Below are 21,591 nucleotides of genomic sequence, written 5' to 3' on the forward strand. Positions count from 1 at the left end.
CACACAGGCAGATCACACATACACACCCCATCAGTGTTTCCTGTACATTCAGCTGCGAATACACTGAGGGGGAGGTAAGTGTGCCAAACTGGCGATCTTGTCTGTAGCATCAAGAACATATACAGGAATGGTTCACCCAAAAATAAAAATTCGGTCATTCTTTACTCAACTTCATGTCATTCCAAACCTGTATGACTTTCTTTCTTCCCAGGAACACATAAGGGGAATTTTTGAAGAATATACTAGTCAGGCTTTTCCATATATTGAAACTGAATGAGGACTGGGCCTGTCAAGCTCAAAAGGGGGAAAGCACCATAACAGTTTATAGAAATGACCCATACGAAGCCATACAATAATTTTGTGTGAGGAGCAGATAGAAATGTAAGCCGTTATTCACTAATTAGTGAGCTTAACTCGACAAATGTATCAGTCCAATTTGTGAACAAATCATTCAGTGCCGTTTTGTGAACTGGATCAACTGATTCTTTGAAAAGAGGTGATTTAAAAGAACGATTCTTTATGAATCAGACAACACCATTTCTCTCATGAACTTTCATGCGTGCCAAAGAGAGCTGGCGCAGATGTCAAGATTTTCAGCTAATAACAACTTAAATTCAGTCCGTTCATCAAACAAAGCTATCAAATGACTTCAAAAGATTTAGTAAAAAATTAACAGACCGCTTTCTAATACCTTGTATGGCTCTTTTATTTATTTACTGATTTTGTGATCCAGTTCACATTCACTTTAATTTGATGGAAAACAATTGCAGGATTTTCTTCTAAAATTCACTTGTTGTGTTCAGCACAAGAAAGTAAGTCATACAGGTTTGGAGCAACATGTGTGTAAGTAAATAATAGCAACAGAATTAAATATTTTGGGTCAACTAGTATTTAAATGACATTTTTTAATGATTTTTTTGCTGTTCTTTCCCCGTTTTTATTCCATCTCTCACTTTCTGTCTTCGTTCTACAATTTCTTATTCCGATCTCTCTCTCTCTTTCCCTCCCATATTCCGGAGGGGCTAATAAAATAGTTTGATTACATAATTAACTTGGCTGTCTCATTAAGGAAAATCAACGGGAACAGGGCCATAATTAGTCATATGGCAATTAGCATGTGAGGGGGACAGACAGTGATGAAAAAGCATGTGTGTGTGTGTGTGTGTGTGTGTGTCAGAATGTCTTAGTCTTTCAGTGCGGAGGGCTGGCCCTGGTCCCACACCACTGCTGGGCTCGACCCCACTTTCACTTAACATCGTTTTCTATTTGCGAAAGCAACAAATTAACACCCTGCAAAATATGAGTTAATTTAACTCCCTTACAACCTGCTAACCTGAAATTCTTGCAGCTGTTGGCACATTGTGGCTGTTTTCGTCATCAATCTTACAAACTATGATTGTTGTCTGTATTTGATTGGATGAATGGATTTGTTGATTTGACTTTGATTTTTGATTTGGTTTGATGGAGGTACCAGATGTTAAGACCATGGGATTTTGATGTAAGGGTAGTTAATGTATGTTTTTCAAAGATTAAGATTTACATTTATATAAATGTGTTAGGGTAAGTGCACAACAAATAACTGTTCTGGGTTGTTTTGTTTTTTTTCTCCACCACTTTTTTGAATCACCTTGAATTTTTAAAAGTACAAATATTCCATGTAGTCTCTAAGTTAATACAAGGTCATAAATGTTGCATGTAAAATAATTATAAAAGAATGAGAAAAATGCTGTTTAAAATAGTTTTGATGGAGTTTAACATGTTGCACCGCAAAACTTTAACTTTCCAAAGGAATGTCAGTTACCACATTCATATTCCATGGTATTTACATGTATTCATTTGGCAAACTTCCCGTGCATTCAAGGTATACATTTGAGGTATATGTCATTATTGGTGTCCCACGATACCATGTCCAAAAATCAAAAGTAATACCATGATACTTTTGGTACTTTTTCATTAGTGTGATTTCAGCAGAGCTGAAGTTATATCGAGGTGTTGCTGGAACTTAGTGTGCATTTATTGGCGTGTTTTGGCTTGGTTTGTTGTTCTAATTAACATTTTTAGCTACGGTTGGCAATCCGCAAAAATGCTAAAACACTTTTAGCTATTTTGTAGCGTGTTTTGGCATGTTTTGGCTTGGTTTGTTGTTCTAATTAACATTTTTAGCTACGGTTGGCAATCTGCAAAAATGCTAAAACACTTTTAGCTATTTAGTGGAGCTGCACAGACAGTGGCCCACACTGATCTCAATACACTCATCTCTCACTGAATCAAACTTTTACTTACTGTGGACGCGTTACAGCCGAAAATCTGACCTGTATATGTGTGTCTTCAGATCCTGTCTCAGCTCTGGAGGCAGCTCAGCAGCTCCAGGTGACTGTACGGAAGATGCACGACTTGGAGACAGAAAATCAGAGGCTCAAAGACACACTACAAGAGTACGAACGCGAGATTGCAGAGGTTAAAAACCAAGGTAACCATCCAAGGATTCTCAGTGTTATTACACCTGAAAATATTAGTGTGTTTTCCACAAAACCAAATATAAAAAATTCCAGTAATCTTGCAATTTCAATTTTAAAAGCAACATGAATTTAAAATTGACCCTATTTACTTTTACTCTCTTAATACATGTCCCTGCTCTTATCATGCATAATTAGTTCATGTTTTGAAAAAAAATTGTTTTTCATAAAACTTATACGTTCTCCACCTCTGTATCAAGACCATGTGGACAGAGAAGAATATTATCCAATCATATTATGGCTCACTTTCACAATCCAATCCCAGCCTACATTATATTCCACTGAATATTCTGTTTCACTGAGAAAAACATCACATTATTGAAGTTAAATGCAATTTTAAAGGTGACGTGTCTAACTTTTAAATATTTTCTCCTATCCCAGCTTAATATTCAGAGGCAACCAGCCTTTAAATAATCCATTTGTATTTTGATTTCCCCCAAAAGTTTAAATACTGGCTTTGTGGCACAATCAACCAGCCTGACACAGGAACACTGATGCAATCATTGGCTTGAGTCTGGGTTGGGGCGATCTGTTTGTTCGACTAATGGAATGAGGAGTGTTCGTGAAACCAATTTGAAAACAGTCATTATTTTTGCGATTAAGTTTGGTAATGGTATCGGCGCAAAAATAACACGCTTCACCTTTAAGCACTCTCTTTTTGAAAAACAGCATTTATCTGGACTAAGGAAATGAAATGAGTTGTACATATGTCATGTTGGCAGGTCTCCTAAGTGGGTGTTCCGACATAGACGGGGCCCTATTTTTGTTCCAATGAGCTGTAGTCATCTGAGCTCTATTTACGCCCTACTGCTGTTTCAGCCAGATATATATCCTGGTTTTTCTTTTTTTAACATAAACGAGGAGGAGGGAACGTTCCCTCGCAGTCTGCGGAATTCCCCTAATCGATAATCCTCTTCAATAACGGCAATATTTTATTTTTTCCCGCACGAGCCTTAGATGCCGCCACGCAATCTTTCTCACATAAACACACATACACGCACACTGTACACACACAGGTGTGTTTCCATCTGAGCGGTCCGCTAGGTAATCCTTCCTATTGGTACATGCTGATCTTTCTCAGGTCAGTGATCCTCCAGTCTCTCAGTGTTTAAAGTCCAGTTTAGCATTTAAGGGTCTAAAAGGGCTCTTGTGGGACTGCTGCTCATTGATTATGTGTCAGATCTGAAGTGCTGGAGTTTAAATCACCGCAGATGGGTGTGCAGGAGATGGAGAGAGGAGGAAAAAGCTCTCTATCAGGGATATTTTGTGTGGATGTGTATGTGTGTGTGTTTTCGCGTGTCTACACCTATACGTGTGTGTGTGTGTGTGTGTGTGTGTGTGTGTGTCAGGTTTTGCCTACATTGTGGGGACCCACAAGGAAAAAGGCTTAATAAACATACTAAATAATTACTGTAATGAAAATTATTTTTCATGATGAGTGTTTGAGAGAGTTTAGGCATGTAAATACACACACATTTGTTTTTCATGGTGGTGACTTTCTTTTCACTTCTCTTGTTTTATTATTGAGCTTATGATATTTTTTAGACCCTAACCCTACTTCTAAATTTAACCCTTACAGAAGTTTTTTTAGATTTTCATTAAAGGGATAGTTCACCCAAAAATGAAATTTCTCTCATCATTTACTCACCCTCATGATATCCCAGATGTGTATGACTTTCTTTCTTCTGCAGAACACAAATGAAGATTTTAAGAAGAATACTTCAGCTCTGTAGGTCCATACAGTGCAATTAAGCTCCAAAATCCACATAAAGGGAGCATAAAAGTAATCCATATGACCCTATTGGTTAAATCCATATCTTCAGACATGATATGATAGGTGTGGGTCAGTATTTAGTACAATATTTAAGTAATTTTTGTCATAAATTCTCCTCCCTGCACAGTAGGGGGCGATATGCACATAGAATGTGAATCACCAAAAACACAAGAAGAGGAATGTGAAAGTAAAGGAAAAAGGACTTAAATATTGATCTGTTTCTCACCCACATCTATCATATCGCTTCAGGGGATATGGTTTTAACCACCAGAGTCATCTGGAGTCCTTTTATGTTGCCCTTATGTGGATTTTAGAGCTTCAAAATGTTGGACCTACATTACATTGTATGGACCTACAGAGCTGAGATATTCTTTTAAAAATCTTTGTTTGTGTTCTGCTGAAAAAAGAAAGTCTTACACATCTGGGATATAAGGAGGGTGAGTAAATGATGAGAGAATTTTAATTTTTGGGTGAACTAAACCTTAAAGACATTATTTAGTATGTAAATAAAGCATTTTTCATCTGTTGGCTAGTCCTCAGTGTAGGTGAATTCAGGTTTTTCACTGTCCTTGTGTTGGTAAAACCTGACACAAAACCTGATTTAATTGGGTATCTAAATTAGGACATACCTTAGACTTCTATTGTTTTTTGCTAATTATAATTTCTGTAGACTGACCATGACCCTACCGCTAAAAGAATACTTCTTGCATTTTTTAATTAATAATAATAAAAAAAAAAAAAACATTATTTAGTTCTTTATAATTTTTTTCAAATGAGGACATCATAACTAAAACCCAAACTATAGCTAAATACACATGCACAATGACACAGTCGCAGACAAATACACACACACACACACACACACATGCACACACAAACACACAGGCTTACATTCTTTTTCTTTTTCATGATCTGATTGCCAGTATTGAAAGGTCTGCAAGTTTCATTTGAGAGGATTAACCCTTACCGCTATAAACACTTTTCTCTCTCTCCTTTTTATTCATTCTTTCTCTCCTGCAGAAGGCACTATTAAAGCACTTAAAGAGAAACTGGAGCAATATGAGCGTTCTCTGCAGGCCAAGAACACAGAGGAACCTCCTGATCAGAACCGAACAGAAAGAGAGGAGAGAGACGACAAAGGGGAAAATCTTCCTAACAACTATGCAGACAAGGAGAGGTTAGCCTGGCTGATGCAGATAAAATGCACAAAGCCTGTAATGCATTAGTCACCATAGTTATGTTATGAATTCATAAGCTGTGTTTCAAAACCTACTGAGCTGCTTAACTACACAGCATTCGTAAGCCTTGAAATCAAAATTTTGAATTTATTGCTTCCAAATGAATTCTATTCTAAAATTCTTCCAAATTCCCAAACTTTTCTTAATTCTAATTTCTGAGTTCAAAATTCTGAAGCGTCATCGAGTGTGTTTACATGCACATTCTTACACTGATTATACTTAATAAGCCGACAGAGTTAATAAACGGCGTAAGAATAAACAGATCAACACGGATAGATTTTTGCCCATTAAGCCGATTTCACGTTGCATGCAAACACCTTAACCGGAATTCTTACCGGCTTATCCAATGTGCACATGTTTTGCGCATGCCTCTTTAAGGTTTGACATCAAAAGCTGAGAATAACAAGATTATTTCAGATGTCATGCAAACATGGATTTCTTGCTTTGTCTGATTTTTTTAAATATCAATGTTTTTTGGGAGTAATCAGCATATTGCAAACGGGCTTATTGATGCATTCAGCTGATGCCCAAAAATGCTGTCTAGTTAGGCAGCTCGCTAGATTTAGAAACACAGCCATAGCGTACACAGAGTACATCTTCTGTAGGTTATATTTCTACATCCCATATTACATGTCGGAGAAGTTTAGTTATTAAAACGAACAGTTATATAATCACTGCATCTAGATTTCCATAGTTACGTCAATACAGTAATGCTGCTGTGTTATTGTGGCTATTAAAGGGATAGTTCACCCAGAAATGAAAATTGTCATCAGTCATTTACCCTCATGTTTTTCCAAACCTGTGTGGATTTCTTTCCTCAGTGGAACACAAAAGGATGTTTGGCAGTGTATTAACATCAGTCACCATTCACATTCATTGCATCTTTTTTCCATACAATGAAAGTGAATAGTGATTGAGGCTGACTTTCTTCTGTTTGTGTTCCATGGAAGAAAGTCCTATGGGCATGGAACAACATAAGGATGAGTAATTGATGACAGAATTTTCATTTTTGAGTCTCTACATTAAAACACATTTGCTACGAAGTTGGACAGTCATCCGCTGTTGTTTTAATTTTCCTCTGCGTGTTTCCACAGTCAGCCACAGGAGAGCCAGGACAGCAGGACAGAGGACTTGGACATAAAAACTCAGTCCTTACAAACAGGTTTGTGTACTCATGAGCTAATGTATTTACCAGCCCTCATTCACAGCTGAGGTGAATAGGTGTAATAACAGACGCGTTTCTGAAATGACATACATGCAACTTTAATTCCATATTGAACGCCTTCTGTAGTCCTGTTCAACTACTCTGCTGACAGGCGTTTCATTTGTTCCACAGCACTTGAAGCAACTCAGGCAGAACTCCACGAACTGAAGACAAAATATGATGAAGAATCCACAGCAAAGTGAGTAACTCATTTTCATTTTGATGTGACACAGCAGGAGACAGTGAGGATTAGTGTTGAAATAGCTTGGATTCCCCCTTCTGTATTTCCACAACTGTCTGCTGGGCATGCTGCGTCTTTGTCTCACCTTTACACACACACACACACTGTTGTTTACCCACATTTGCGTGCCCATACAGACACAGACAAACACACTTACTCAACACACACACACCTATTTGATCCACACTAAAACAGCTTATAATCCTTTTGCAGACAGGTTTGATTATGGGGGAAAACACAGTGTGGTGAAATCACACCTTCATTCATGTAAAATTTGATATTCAATAGGCCTCATTTTATGACCTAGTCATGCTGCTATTATGGCTGCACTAGACAGAATAATGAATGATATAAACACTCAAAACCCACATGGATGCTCAGAGTTATTCAAAGATCTCTGAGTTAGAGCTGGGCGAATTATAGAATTTTGATTATATATTTGCAGTGAGTTTGGTGGCAATATATAATAAAGCAACATCAATACTGCAATGTTTTTAATGCGCTTTATTAGTGTATTACGTTTCCTAAAGACTGTATTATTAGACTGGTTTCACAATTCTTCCTTGTTTTGAGAGTACGAGAGTGTTAAGACAGATGTTTTAATACCCTCCAAAAATTGGCCCCATTCACTTCCATTGTAAGTGCCTTACTTTTACCTCAATTTCTGCTTTTTTAAAGAAATGGAGGGATGAGTCGAAATTCATTTTTGTGTAAATCAACATTATGCCACAAATGCTGTCGATTGAGCTTAACTTGTATTGAACCCAGAGCATTCCTTTAAACTTCAGTAGCAAAAATGCTGTTAAAATTGATAAATTCTATTAATTTCTGTGAAACAGTTCAAAATGTCTGTGAAGTCCCTGCTTAGCATTTTTCATGTATTAAACTGTTTTAATTAAACATAAAAAAGTTGTTTTAAAAAAATGTATTTTTAACTTGATTTTTACTGTATTTCATATTAAACATTTGAAATCTACCTTGCAACAATAGCTGTTTGCTTGAAATGATGGTTGCTCTGATTGTGAATAAAAATCACCCTTTTCACCAGTGCATAAATATTGAGATCTACTATATTGGAAATACTTTATATAAGTCTGAAAATATATAAAGAGTCGATCTTTTAGCTGTATTGCTCAGGCCTACTCTGAGTATCTAGTAATGATGGGATTCATCTTCTAACATTTTGTGGGCGGTGAATCTGTGTATGAGTGTACTGTGATGTGTGATGGTTTATCTGTGCTCAAATGTGACTTTTGTTTATGCACAATGTGTATAGATGTGTGTGTTTGCCTTGATCTGGGTCATGCGTGTGTGTTTGTATACGTGTCTGCATGTGTGCATCTCCCACTCGCTCTCCCTGTCATGTGGTCAAGGTTAGGTGGCAATTTCCTTGTCTTGCTGTCACTGTGGAATGCATCCTGTTGTAGAGCACACTCGCTGCGGGCTGTTACAGAACAATTCTCTGTGCGGGGAGTGGCATAATTACACGACCTGTGATCAAACCAAACTTTGCGATGCCAGACCCCCAACATTGTGCCTTTGAAGTCAAAGAGTTGAAAGTTCAAAGTTCTAAATTCAAAATTCTGAAATCTAAGTTCAAAGGTATAATTCAAACTTTGAATTCAATGTTGTAAATTCAGATTTCGGAATTCAGAGTTCTAAATTCTAAATTAAAAATGTTGAAGTCTAAGTTCAGAGTTCCAAGTTCTAAGTTCAAAATTCTGAATTCAAAGTTTAAAGTTCTAAATGTAAAATTCTGAAAACTAAGTTCAAAGACCTAAAAAGGTAACATTTTGAAATCTAAGTTCTAAGTTCTAGACATTTCTAGCATTTTTAGGTATCTTTGATGCATTCAGAATAGCTGCTGGTGCCCCAAAATGCTGTCAAGCTCGCTAGCTCCTGAAACATCCATAGTGTACACCGAATATGTCCTCTGTAGGTTATGTTCTTACATTTTATCTTTCCTGTTTAAGAAGTTTTGTCATTAAAATCTTATTAAATAATGTCACTGCAGTCTTTGAAGTCATTGAGCCCATGTTGCTTGAGCCTCGTCACAGCGAGGTTTTCATCATTTGGACAGTTTATTTGAGCAAAGACACGCTTCTGATTCCAGAGTCGTTGCAGATGCAACACGGATCTAACAAAAGATAAATCTCGCTGTCATGTGTGCACACAAACATTTGAATATAACCGTATACCTACCGGCATACAAATGCAAAAAAAGCATGCACACAGACAGACACACTCAAACGCAAACCCATCATGATGTTCTGTAATTTTGGCCTGCTTCCAATCCGCCTGGTCTCTCGCTGGGACTGTTACAAAAAATGTGGCAGGTAAAATGTTTTTGCTCCATTGGATGTCTTAGCAGCTGATCATCTTGGCGTTCCAGATTTCTTTTATCAGCATTAGCTTGATCCAAATGCTACTGGTAAAATATTTAGTGCATCATTTACATATATATTTATACAACAGTTAGTTCTGGTTCTCTAATCAAGTACTTAATCCACACTTAAATGTATGAATGTTTTTGCATTATATATTAGAATAAGTGACATTTATTTTAAAGAAAGACAGTTTGTTACAATGTTTAAACCCTCAGATACATAAGCACAGAGATTGAAGATGTACTTTATTCCAACTTGAGCGTGTTTTTAGGAAGCCACACTGATTATAAAAATTTTGATTTTTTTAAGCATATTTTGTTTTGGGGTGAATTTTGTGTAACTTAAGAAAACAATGGCAAACTATAGGGAAAGCTTATTTTTTTAAGCACAGTTTCTTTGATGTGACTATTGTGAGACTTTAGTAAGCTGTGACATTTAATATGCATTTTTTCCTCCACCAAATTTTTTTTTCCCCATTTGTAATAAAAAATAGATACTGTTGCTGTAAACAAATGTTGCAATTCTGTTGCGTGGGGTCTCTGAGGGTTAAAATAGTGGAACATGTCAAAATTAAATGTGATTAACGACATCTGAGGTTACTCTGCTTGAACATATGTGTGAACTTGAGGAGAACTGACTTCATACATCCACTAAAAATCATCTTGGAATCTGTTGGTTAAAAGTAATTGCAAAAATGGTTCTGAAATGTTGAATTACCTTTTTCCCCTTTTTCACCCAATTTGGAATGCCCAGTTCCCAATGCGCTTTTAAGTTCTTGTGGTCACGTAGTGATTCGCCTCAATCCAGGAGGCGGAGGACGAATCCTAGCTGCCTCCGTGTCTGAGACCATCAACCCGCACATCTTATCATGTGGCTTGTTGAGTGCGTTGCTACGGAGACATAGCATGTGTGGAGGCTTCACGCCATCCACCGCGGCATCCACACTCAACTCACCATGTGCCCAGCTGAGAACGAACCACATTATAGCGACCACGAGGAGGTTACCCCATGTGACTCTACCCTCCCTAGCAACCTGTCCAGTTTGGTTGCTTAGGAGACCTGGCTGGAGTCACTCAGCACACCCTGGGATTCGAACTAGTGAACTAGCGAACTCCAGGGGTGGTATCCAGTGTCTTTTACCACTGAGCTACCCAGGCCCCCATGTTGAATTACTTAATAATAGGTCTAGCATTGTAGAGTCACATGGGGTAAACTCCTCGTGGTCACTATAATGCGAGGCGTTCTCGGTGGGGCGCGTGGTGAGTTGAGCGTGGTTGCCGCGGTGGATGGCGTGAAGCCTCCAAACGCGCTATGTCTCCGTAGCAACGTGCTCAACAAGCCACGTGATAAGATGTGCGGGTTGACGGTCTCAGACGCGGAGGCAACTGGGATTTGTGGCGAATCACTACGTGACCACGAGGATTTAAAAGCACACTGGGAATTGGGAATTCCAAATTGGGAAAAAAATAAATAAAACATTAATAGGTCTAGCATCATTTATTTGAAGATACCACTCGCTTTGATATTGTATTATCTATTGCAATAGCATTCATACATTTTGAAGTATGACTTAAGTGTGATTTTCTGGGGGGCCAATGTATGCTGTACATGTTTAGGTTTGGGCTTTATGTATCAAAAACAATCCTCTATAATTCAAGAGCTTGTCTTTTCTCTTTCCATTGTGATTGGGACCTGCTGACATAATGAGGTTATGTGATTCTGTGCATGTGTCTTTGGCGGGGGGTAAAGGAATTTTTCCCCCTTATAAGAGCCCTTTCCTGGCCTCAGGGTGTTACATGCTCTGTTAGCTCAGTTCATCCACAATGACAGTAGATTGATCTCAATGGGAGGGGTGCCGAGATGTTTGTGCGCGAGTATTAAATAGTTAAAGAAACATAAGAATATTTTGTGTTCTGCAGTGCTCTAGTAATAAGCAGAAAAGAAAGGAAGTCCCTCTGTGGGCAGTTGATCTGCCTTTGATGTGGGTTGTTAGTGCTATGTGTTCAGGCATCAGTTGGGCGGCAGAGCAGGTATGGACACATAATCCATAACATTGATCCATCATCACCCTATATGAACCGCCGAGAATGTTTGCTGTTGTGCTTATTGAAAGACTTTGTGAGTTTTCTGTGCTGAAGTCAACATGAAATCAAAATGGACCACATTGACTTACTTAATAAACGTCTCTTTCATCAAAACATAATTTCTCCACTTCTGAATTTTTTGTTATTTTTTGCTGATGTAATCAAGACTATTTGGGTGAAGTATAATATTAACCAATAATATCACAGCCTAACAATTTTTTTTTTTTACACCCTCATGATCCAATGAAATCCTGATGGATCAAATAATGTCCCGCCCTAACTTTTTTTCTTGATGAATTACCTATTTCACTCAGAAAAATGGCACATTGCGGAATTAAAATGGGTAGTGAACGCAGTTTTCGCCGTTTTGCGAAAACCATTTCATGTTGTCTTAAAATGAAAATATTGATTGTAAAGTTTGTTTTGATTTATCAATTTTTCTACCGTTAATTTAACAATATGTTTTATTTTAAGTAGTTAATCCAATAACATTGTCTTCCCATATCCCATCTTTTGGTCTCACCCTCCCATCCTCTCTCTTTTTAGTTCAGTCTGAAGGAAGGATGGTATCAGCTGCAAAGAGTGTGTATATAAGGGTGTGTATGTGTGTGTGTGTCTTGGGTTCAGGGTGAAAAGAGGAGCAGTTCAGCCGAGCATAATAATGGAATGCTTCAATTCACTTCGCCATTTGTACCTCTCTCTCTCTCCTCCCTTCCCCCATTGCTCTCGCAGCTAGAGTCCTCCTCTCCTCTCCCCTTCCCCCTCCCCTCTCAGACGTGTTCACAGTGGAATGTCCGCCTTTCTCACAGGCCCGCGAGGTGTCTGTAGTCCCAACCATCTATCTTGTTCTTTCTCTCTCTCTGTCTCTCAGGGCTCTGTGTTGTGCTGAAATTTTAATCCGCTGCTTTTGCTTTTTCAGCCCAGACTCTGCTCTCATCCCTCCTCAGGACCTCCTCATTAACGTTCTGCCAATAGTATCTACAGCTGGCACCAACACGGGCATCAGCCCTTACATGCCCGCACAAACGCATTGGTTCACGCCAGCGCAGATAGACAGCTATTAGCACTTTTGTTTTTAATTGCTGAGGTGAATTATATATATTTAACTCAACTTATTATTTTGCTGAAATTATTTGTATTTGACTCAATGATTTAATACTTATTTTACTCTTTTGAACTTCTTTAACTCAACATATTCACATTTAACGCAATGTTATCGTGTTGAATTCAAAGTATTTGTATTTAATGCAATATATTCAAATGTAACTTTGTGTTGTCGCAATTAACACGTTTTCACGTTTTAACATTTTCTTGTTTAACTCAACATCTTCTAATTTAACTAAATGTTTTCATATTTAATTTGGAGTAGTAATATTTAACTCAACGTATTTTTATTTAGCTCTACATATTTAAATTTAACTCGGTTTTGTCGCAGTTAACTCAACATTTTCGTATTTGTTTTCTTGTTTAACTCAACATTTTGTAGTTTAAAATATTTGTATTTAACTAAATGTTTTCTTGTTTAACTGAACGCTTTCTTGTGTAACATTTTTGGTTTTAACTCAACAGATTCAAATTGAAATTGATGTTGTTGCGATTAACTCAACATTTTCGTATTTAAGTTTTCTTGTTTAAATCAACGTTTTATCATGTAACGTATTTGTGTTCAACGAAACATTTTCTTGTTTAACACCAAATTCAAATTTAAATTGGTGTTGTTGCGATTAACTCCGCATTTTCATATTTAAGTTTTCTTGTTTAAATCAATGTTTTATTGTTTAATGTATTTCTATTTAACTTAACATTTTCTTATTTAACTCAACAAATTTGTATTTAACTGAATGTTTTAGTATTTTATACAAAGTATTTGTATGTAACTCAACGTTTTCATATTTAACTCAAAATGTTATTGCGTAACTCAATGTACTCATATGTACATCAACTTTTCGCACTTAACTCAGCATTTCGTAGTAAACAAAGCGACAAACTAAGTCAAGTTTATTACCTCAGACAGTTCTAGCAATGGCAGGGATCAGGATTGAGTTTGTCATGCTGTGTGGCCTGTTGTGCTTGTTCCCAGCGTGGTTAAACTCTCTCTGGTTTCTCCTCGACTGAATTGGAAAGGAACAACATGCAATTAAAGTTGTTTCTCCTGCGCTGAAAGTGGCAGGTTGGTTTTTGCAGTGTGTCCTTTACGAGACAAATGGGCAGTAGATGGGGAGCTTACAGAAATAGCAGCAGTGCGTGAGGCCTGTAGAATTGTGTGCATGTGGATGTTGGATTCGGTGTGTGAGTCTAGTTATGTGTGTATAAGAGAGACACTGAATTGCTTGTGGGTTGTGTGGGCGCTGAATATGTGTGTGTGTGATGCAAACTGTGGAGAAGTGCACTGGGCCATTGAGCTGGTGCATTTGGGGTTCTGCCATGCAAGAGCTGTGCACACGAATTTCATCAGCTCCCAGTGACATGACAGTCCCCAGGGGCCTGCTGCAACTGGAAGCATGCGTGTGCGTGTTTGCCTGTGAACATAGCTTCATATCCTTTTGTCTGAGTGTTGTGTGATGTTACATGCACTGACTCAGATAAACAGTGCAGTTTGATTCCCATCAAATCCTGCAGAAGAGCAACGTCAGGCCTGTTCACACCTCTCTGCCTCCTCGCTTCCATCCAGCGTGTTTTGCTTGACAGGGTCTCGGCTGCACTTTTGGTTGTGTGACATTTCGGAGGGTGGATTTTTGCTCTGTCTGATCCATTTGTCTGTACTCCCATCAGCTTGGCAGGTTTTGAATTACTGCGGGGAACACAAAGGGCCTCATCCTACCCACCTGATTTATCGGCACAGATCTGTGTTCGCCGGCTGAGTGCAAAGAAAACATTTCATCTGTGTCAAGAAAGACATTTCACCATCCCAGAAGCTCTTACATTGTTCGGAGATTTTTCTATGGTATTGTGCAGATGGATTGTACAAATGTGTACACAAATATTACAGCAATTCAGCTCTATTTATATAAAGTCATGTATACGACAGTTAACTATATATGCAAATTGTAAAGTTAAACGTGCATAATATACTAAGATGAGTATTATTTTTTCTATTGCTCATACTTAGGTTTAGGGATTTTTCTAAAACCCTAACCTTAAAAATGTAACTTTGGCACAAGATTCGTTCCACACTTACAGACATATTGTACGGATTCATGAGGAGAGGGGTGTGTTATTGTTTATCTAAGGTGCCCAGACTTACATTTTTCGCATTGCAGAAGAGAAAACACATGCAAAAATATCTTCATTGACTTATAATGAAGAAGAAACCTGAGCCATATCTAAGAACAAGAATATCTTGTAGACTTCTGTGAGGTCACTTTTGACTTGGGGCCAGTAAACAACCACTCAGAAGATATTAGCAACCACATAGCAACACCCTGGCAACCATCCACAACACCATAGCACTGTGGCAGCAAGTTTTGCTCTGTCAAATGCCTAATTTTCTACAAAAACAACAAAAGCATCTAGTAATTAAGCTGTCCAATCACTTGAAATTATTGGAGAACTTAAATGAAATGAAACCGATAAATCCACAAATAATGTGATCTTAAGTATTCAGTTTACTCCAAGAAAAAGCTCTTGAGAACTCCATAAGTGATAATTATATACGTGTGACTGCTGTCAAGAAAGAATTGGGTTGATGTCATTTGTTGTTTGGTGAGTTAGCAGTTTGAAGAACAACACTTCTAAGAACAAGGTTTTTCATTTTATCTTTGCTCCTGGAGGTCAGATACTCAGCATGAGAAAAAAAACATACCCTAATAGTTTTCTTACCACCCCAGCCTTCGAAAGGTTAAAAGAGGATGGGAAGAGAAAGAGAGAGAGAGAGAAAAAAAAAAAACAGCAGCAGAATAGAGCCCACACTGGCTCCATAAGATAGGGGCCAAATGGAAAAAGAGAGCAAAATGGAAATCTAATGGGCTATATCTGTGAAATGTCGTACCAGCCCAGGGGGATTTGAGCCGCTGCAGAAACAAAGGCACTGGGGAGTGAGCAAGAGTGAGTTAGAGCAAGACGGGGGAGAGAGAGAAACGCCTGAAAGAGTTGAATTACAGCCAGAGGATGCGTGTAACCTGGACCTCTCGCTAGCTTTGCCCCAGCGCCGAGTTAACCTCCCCTTTCTGACAGGCTTACTGGATGGAAAAGGCCAAAATCAAAGAAGCTGGTTCTCCTAATTTATCATGACAGAGAAGACCAAACACAATAATCAAATTCACTTAGTGGTTAAAGGAATAGTTCAATGGAAAATGAAAATTCTGTCATCAATTACTTATGCTCATGTTATTTCAAACTCACATGAGTTTCTTTTTTAAGTGAAACACAAAGGTAGATGCTAGGCTGAAGGTTAACGCCAGTCACCATTCACTTTCAGTGCATCTTTTTTCAGTACAATGAAAGTGAATGGTGACTGAGACTAACATTTTGCATAACATCTCCTTTTGTGTTCCATGGATGAAAGAAACTCAAACTGGTTTGTAACAGCACAAGGGAAGACATTTTGAATTTTTTAGTGAACTATCCCTTTATAACGTCATTGAGTCATTTATCAGCATTAGCTCGAAGAATAACAAGATGTGTATATATATGTTCCTGGATTACATTCACATTGTTATTTTTTTGTCTTTCCCACATTGTAACATGTCCGTATGAAGACGCTGAAATAATCCTAATAAACGATGTTGCAGATAACCTTTGACCTCCAGTTTGTGGTGATGAAGAACATAATGGTTTTGAAGGCCATACTCAAATGGGAGTGAAGAGACCTTTTCATCTTATAGAAAACAGAATTTTCCTTACTCATTTGATGTAAAAGAGTACCGTATTTTCCGGAAAATAAGTCATGTTTTTTCATCATCTGAAAGGTCCTGCGACTTTTAGTCCGAAGCGATTTATATACATAATTTTTAGGCTATGTAACCAGCCGGTCAAACACACTGCACAATAAAACGCATATGCTTACACACAAACAGATGAACACAGCACTCATAGTAATGGTAGTAGCGTTTTAAAGTAGCCTATTCAGAGTATTATTCCTTTACAAAGTGCTTTATGCAACCAGTTTAAATATTCTGTCCATTATAACATTATCTTTCTAACAAACTCTAGGCCGCTGTCAAACGCAACTTCTCACATGCCCATAAAATGTCGTTTCATCACATTCCTACTAAAAACATTCAATCAGTGAACAGGATAGTGCATAATGTAGCAAAGAGGATTGCAAATATAAGAAATATCCACAGATAGACCATCGCTAACGTCGCTAATGAATGAATAAAAAACAACAGGCATATTTTTTTATTCACAGACTAAAAGCTGATTATATGTGGACAGAACTGTTACAACAGATGTGACTTATTTGTCGCATTTTTTTCTTGAAACATAAACAGAATATGAAAAGCTGTTACACACAATTACTTGCGCAAATGCTTCTGATTAAAATATGGCGGGATAGGATGCATAGATGCTGAGGTAATCTTTACGCTCATATTCACACTCATGGTATGATGATAAAGCATTTAACTCACTTTTGTAAGGTGCTGTCTTCACAGAAGTTTCGCTAGTTGTCATATTCTCCATTAGTTACAACTGTTTTGCCAGATCACCATCGCTGCCAGTAACTCCGCCCCTTCCGCTATGTCCGGCAAGCCGCGTGCGCTGAGTGCGTGAAGTGTCCAACATTCCACACTCCGTTTTGACGGTTGAAAAATTGCATCATTGTAGTACACTCCTTTTTGTTGCATTTTCAATGTAAACATACTGCTCACAATATTTACACTACAAAATGATGTAAAATAGCGCAGAAGTGTGCGGTTAGTTCTAGACACACCTAGTGTAGTACTCTCAGCTCTGTTTAACATGATTAAATACATTTAGCTGAATTCTACAGATTTTGCCCCAAAATCAGTGTAGAAAATGCAAAGAAAGTATGCAGATTTTGTCTGGTCCTGTATATGACCACTCATGTGTACATATTTACACCTATTAAGCATTTAGCAACCTGGCTCACCCTACTAAACAACAGTGTGAACTATGTTACATGGTGGTTAGCCAATCAAATTATCAGGTTATTTATATACAGTTGTGGCCAAAAATATTGGCACCCTTGGGAAATATGAGCAAAGAAAAAAATCTGCATTGTTTATCCTCTTGATCTTTCATTAAAAAAATTCACAAAAACCTTTCATTGAAGTAAAACAATTGAAAGAGGGGAAATATCTCATTATTAAATTAATATTTTTCTCCAAAACACATTGGCCACAATTATTGGCACCACTAGAAATTCTTATGAGTAAAATATATCTGAAGTATATTCCCATTCATATTTAAAAAAGTTTAGTGCACCTGAGTGAGTAGGAACATGAAATTGTTCAGCCATGACTTCCTGTTTCACAGGGGTATAAATATGAGGTAACATACAAGCCAAATTCTCTTTATCATCAATCACAGTGGGTTAGACAAAAGAATATACAGGTGCATCTCAATAAATTAGAATGTCGTGGAAAAGTTCATTTATTTCAGTAATTCAACTCAAATTGTGAAACTCGTGTATTAAATAAATTCAATGTACACAGACTGAAGTAGTTTAAGTCTTTGGTTCTTTTAATTATGATGATTTTGGCTCACATTTAACAAAAACCCACCAATTCACTATCTCAAAAAATTAGAATATGGTGACATGCCAATCAGCTAATCAACTCAAAACACCTGCAAAGGTTTCCTGAGCCTTCAAAATGGTTTCTCAGTTTGGTTCACTAGGCTACACAATCATGGGGAAGACTGCTGATCTGACAGTTGTCCAGAAGACAATCATTGACACCCTTCACAAGGAGGGTAAGCCACAGACATTCATTGCCAAAGAAGCTGGCTGTTCACAGAGTGCTGTATCCAAGCATGTTAACAGAAAGTTGAGTGGAAGGAAAAAGTGTGGAAGAAAAAGATGCACAACCAACCGAGAGAACCACAGCCTTATGATTGTCAAGCAAAATCGATTCAAGAATTTGGGTGAACTTCACAAGGAATGGACTGAGGCTGGGGTCAAGGCATCAAGAGCCACCACACACAGACATGTCAAGGAATTTGGCTACAGTTGTCGTATTCCTCTTGTTAAGCCACTCCTGAACCACAGACAACGTCAGAGGCGTCTTACCTGGGCTAAGGAGAAGAAGAACTGGACTGTTGCCCAGTGGTCCAAAGTCCTCTTTTCAGATGAGAGCAAGTTTTGTATTTCATTTGGAAACCAAGGTCCTAGAGTCTGGAGGAAGGGTGGAGAAGCTCATAGCCCAAGTTGCTTGAAGTCCAGTGTTAAGTTTCCACAGTCTGTGATGATTTGGGGTGCAATGTCATCTGCTGGTGTTGGTCCATTGTGTTTTTTGAAAAGCAAAGTCACTGCACCCGTTTACCAAGAAATTTTGGAGCACTTCATGCTTCCTTCTGCTGACCAGCTTTTTAAAGATGCTGATTTCATTTTCCAGCAGGATTTGGCACCTGCCCACACTGCCAAAAGCACCAAAAGTTGGTTAAATGACCATGGTGTTGGTGTGCTTGACTGGCCAGCAAACTCACCAGACCTGAACCCCTGGGGTATTGTCAAGAGGAAAATGAGAAACAAGAGACCAAAAAATGCAGATGAGCTGAAGGCCACTGTCAAAGAAACCTGGGCTTCCATACCACCTCAGCAGTGCCACAAAATGATCACCTCCATGCCACGCCAAACTGAGGCAGTAATTAAAGCAAAAGGAGCCCCTACCAGGTATTGAGTACATATACAGTAAATGAACATACTTTCCAGAAGGCCAACAATTCACTAAAAATGTTTTTTTTATTGGTCTTATGATGTATTCTAATTTTTTGAGATAGTGAATTGGTGGGTTTTTGTTAAATGTGAGCCAAAATCATCACAATTAAAAGAACCAAAGACTTAAACTACTTCAGTCTGTGTGCATTGAATTTATTTAATACACGAGTTTCACAATTTGAGTTGAATTACTGAAATAAATGAACTTTTCCACGACATTCTAATTTATTGAGATGCACCTGTAGTTCTGATGTGCGGCAAAAGGTTGTTGAGCTTCACAAAATGGGAAGTGGCTATAAGAAAATAGCCAAAGCATTGAAAATGCCCATTTCCACCATCAGGGCAATAATTAAGAAATGCCAATCAACTGAAGATGTTAAGAACTGGCCTGGAAAAGGATGTGTTTCTATATTGTCTCCACGCACATTGAGGAGGATGGTTCAAGTGGCCAAAGACTCTCCAAGGATCACAGCTGGAGAATTGCAGAAATCTGTTGGGTCTTGGGGTCAGAAAGTCTAAAAAAAAATCACCTACATCACCACAAGTTGTTTGGGAGGGTTTCAAGGAAAAACGCCTTTGCTCTCATCCAACAACAAACTCAAGCGTCTTCAGTTTGCCAGACACTACTGGAGCTTAAAATGCGGGTTCTATGGTCAGATGGAAAAAAAAAGAGCTTTTTGGCAGCAAACACCAAAGATGGGTTTGGCACACACAGAGATGAAGAAGTACCCAATGCCCATGGTTAAATGTGGTGCTGGATCTTTAATGCTGAGGTCCTGGACATCTTGTTCGGATGCATGGCATCACATACTCTATTAAATTCCAACAGATAAAAAATCAAAACCTGGCTGCCTCTGCCAGAAAGCTTACAATGGGCCCTGGTTGGATCTTCCAGCAGGACAATGATCCAAAACAAACATCAAAATCAACACAAAAATGGTTCACTGATCACAAAATCAAGGTTCTGCCATGGCCATCCCAGTTCCCTTGACCTGAACCTCATAGAAAATTTGTGGGTTGAACTGAAGAGGAGATTCCACCAACATGGACCTCTGAATTTGAAGGATCTGTAGAGATTCTGTGTGGAGGAATGGTCTCAGATCCCTTGCCAGGTATTCTCCAACCTCATTAGGCATTATAAGAGAAGACTCAGAGCTGTTATCTTGGCAAAGGGAGGTTGCAAAAAGTATTGAATAAAAGGGTGCCAATAATTATGAACAAAATTATGAGAAACATATTTATTTAATGAGATATTTCCCCTGTTTCAATTGTTTTACTTCAATTAAAGGTTAGATTTTTGTGAATTTTTTCAATGAAAGATCAAAAGGATAAACAATGCAGTTTTTTTTTCTTTGCTCATATATACCAAGGGTGCCAATATTTTTGGCCACTACTGTGTGTGTGTGTGTGTGTGTGTGTGTGTATATATATATATATATATGTAAAGCAGTGGTTCTCAACTGGTTTTGCTTCGGGACCCAGATTTTACATTGAACATCAAGTGGCGACCCACCATAGTAAAAAGCATTAACTGTATTTAATGATTCCTGGGTGCATTTTCTTTTATCTTGCATAGTTTTGTTCATGGTTTTCAAGTATAAACACATGTATAAAGTGACATTATTTTTGTTGTTGAGGTCAGCAACAAAAGATATAGGAAGTTTTCTCTCCACCCTTTTAAAAGATGATGAGCATATTTATTTATATGCAGAGGCGGGCCTAGGGGACAGGCAAGGCAGGCTATGGCCTGGGGGCCCAAGCTGGGAACGGGCCCCCCTCGGATGGCAATTACAGTAGTTCAGAGCAACGACACTTGAAACCAATGATTGGCAATGCTTAGTAGACTAGAATGACATTTTTGAAAATCCCCCTAGGGGGACCCCAACCCTTTAGCTACCATCGAATTCAAGTAAGAGCGGGATGCAGGCATCATGAAGAGGACGTCCAATGTACTAATCTGGGAGTCAGAAGAGGGAAAAAGAAAGAGGAGGAGAAGAAGCATGACAGTGCTGACTGGTACAAAATCTGTAATATTTACTGGATTGTCCCTTCTCATGAAAAAATTGCCAACGGCTGCGGGAGTTGCGATGGGTATTGTTTACATTCCCTGCATGTTATTCTCCATACAATTCTTATTTAATCGCGACAAAATATAGCTACATTATTAGAAAGGTGTAATCTCCAGCTTTGATATTTCACCACTGTTTTATAATAGAAATGTTACAGTGAGAGTAGGCTACACATCTGACATGCAAAATCAAAACGAGATTCACGAACATAAACATGTAATAAAGACACACATGCCCA

The 21,591-nt window shown here is 38.2% G+C and overlaps 1 protein-coding gene across 1 annotated transcript in view; it reads left to right on the forward strand.

Annotated features, from left to right (window-relative positions):
* Positions 1-21,591, forward strand: part of LOC127432897 (homeobox protein cut-like 1) — a 178,946-nt gene that overhangs the window by 99,796 nt on the left and 57,559 nt on the right. The window contains exons 5-8 of the mRNA XM_051684407.1: positions 2,333-2,470; positions 5,311-5,467; positions 6,623-6,690; positions 6,865-6,931. Coding sequence (XP_051540367.1) covers positions 2,333-2,470; positions 5,311-5,467; positions 6,623-6,690; positions 6,865-6,931 — 430 coding nt within the window. The remainder of the gene's footprint in view (positions 1-2,332; positions 2,471-5,310; positions 5,468-6,622; positions 6,691-6,864; positions 6,932-21,591) is intronic.

The sequence above is a fragment of the Myxocyprinus asiaticus genome, chromosome 42 (genome assembly GCF_019703515.2).
Source record: "Myxocyprinus asiaticus isolate MX2 ecotype Aquarium Trade chromosome 42, UBuf_Myxa_2, whole genome shotgun sequence".
NCBI lineage: Eukaryota > Metazoa > Chordata > Actinopteri > Cypriniformes > Catostomidae > Myxocyprinus > Myxocyprinus asiaticus.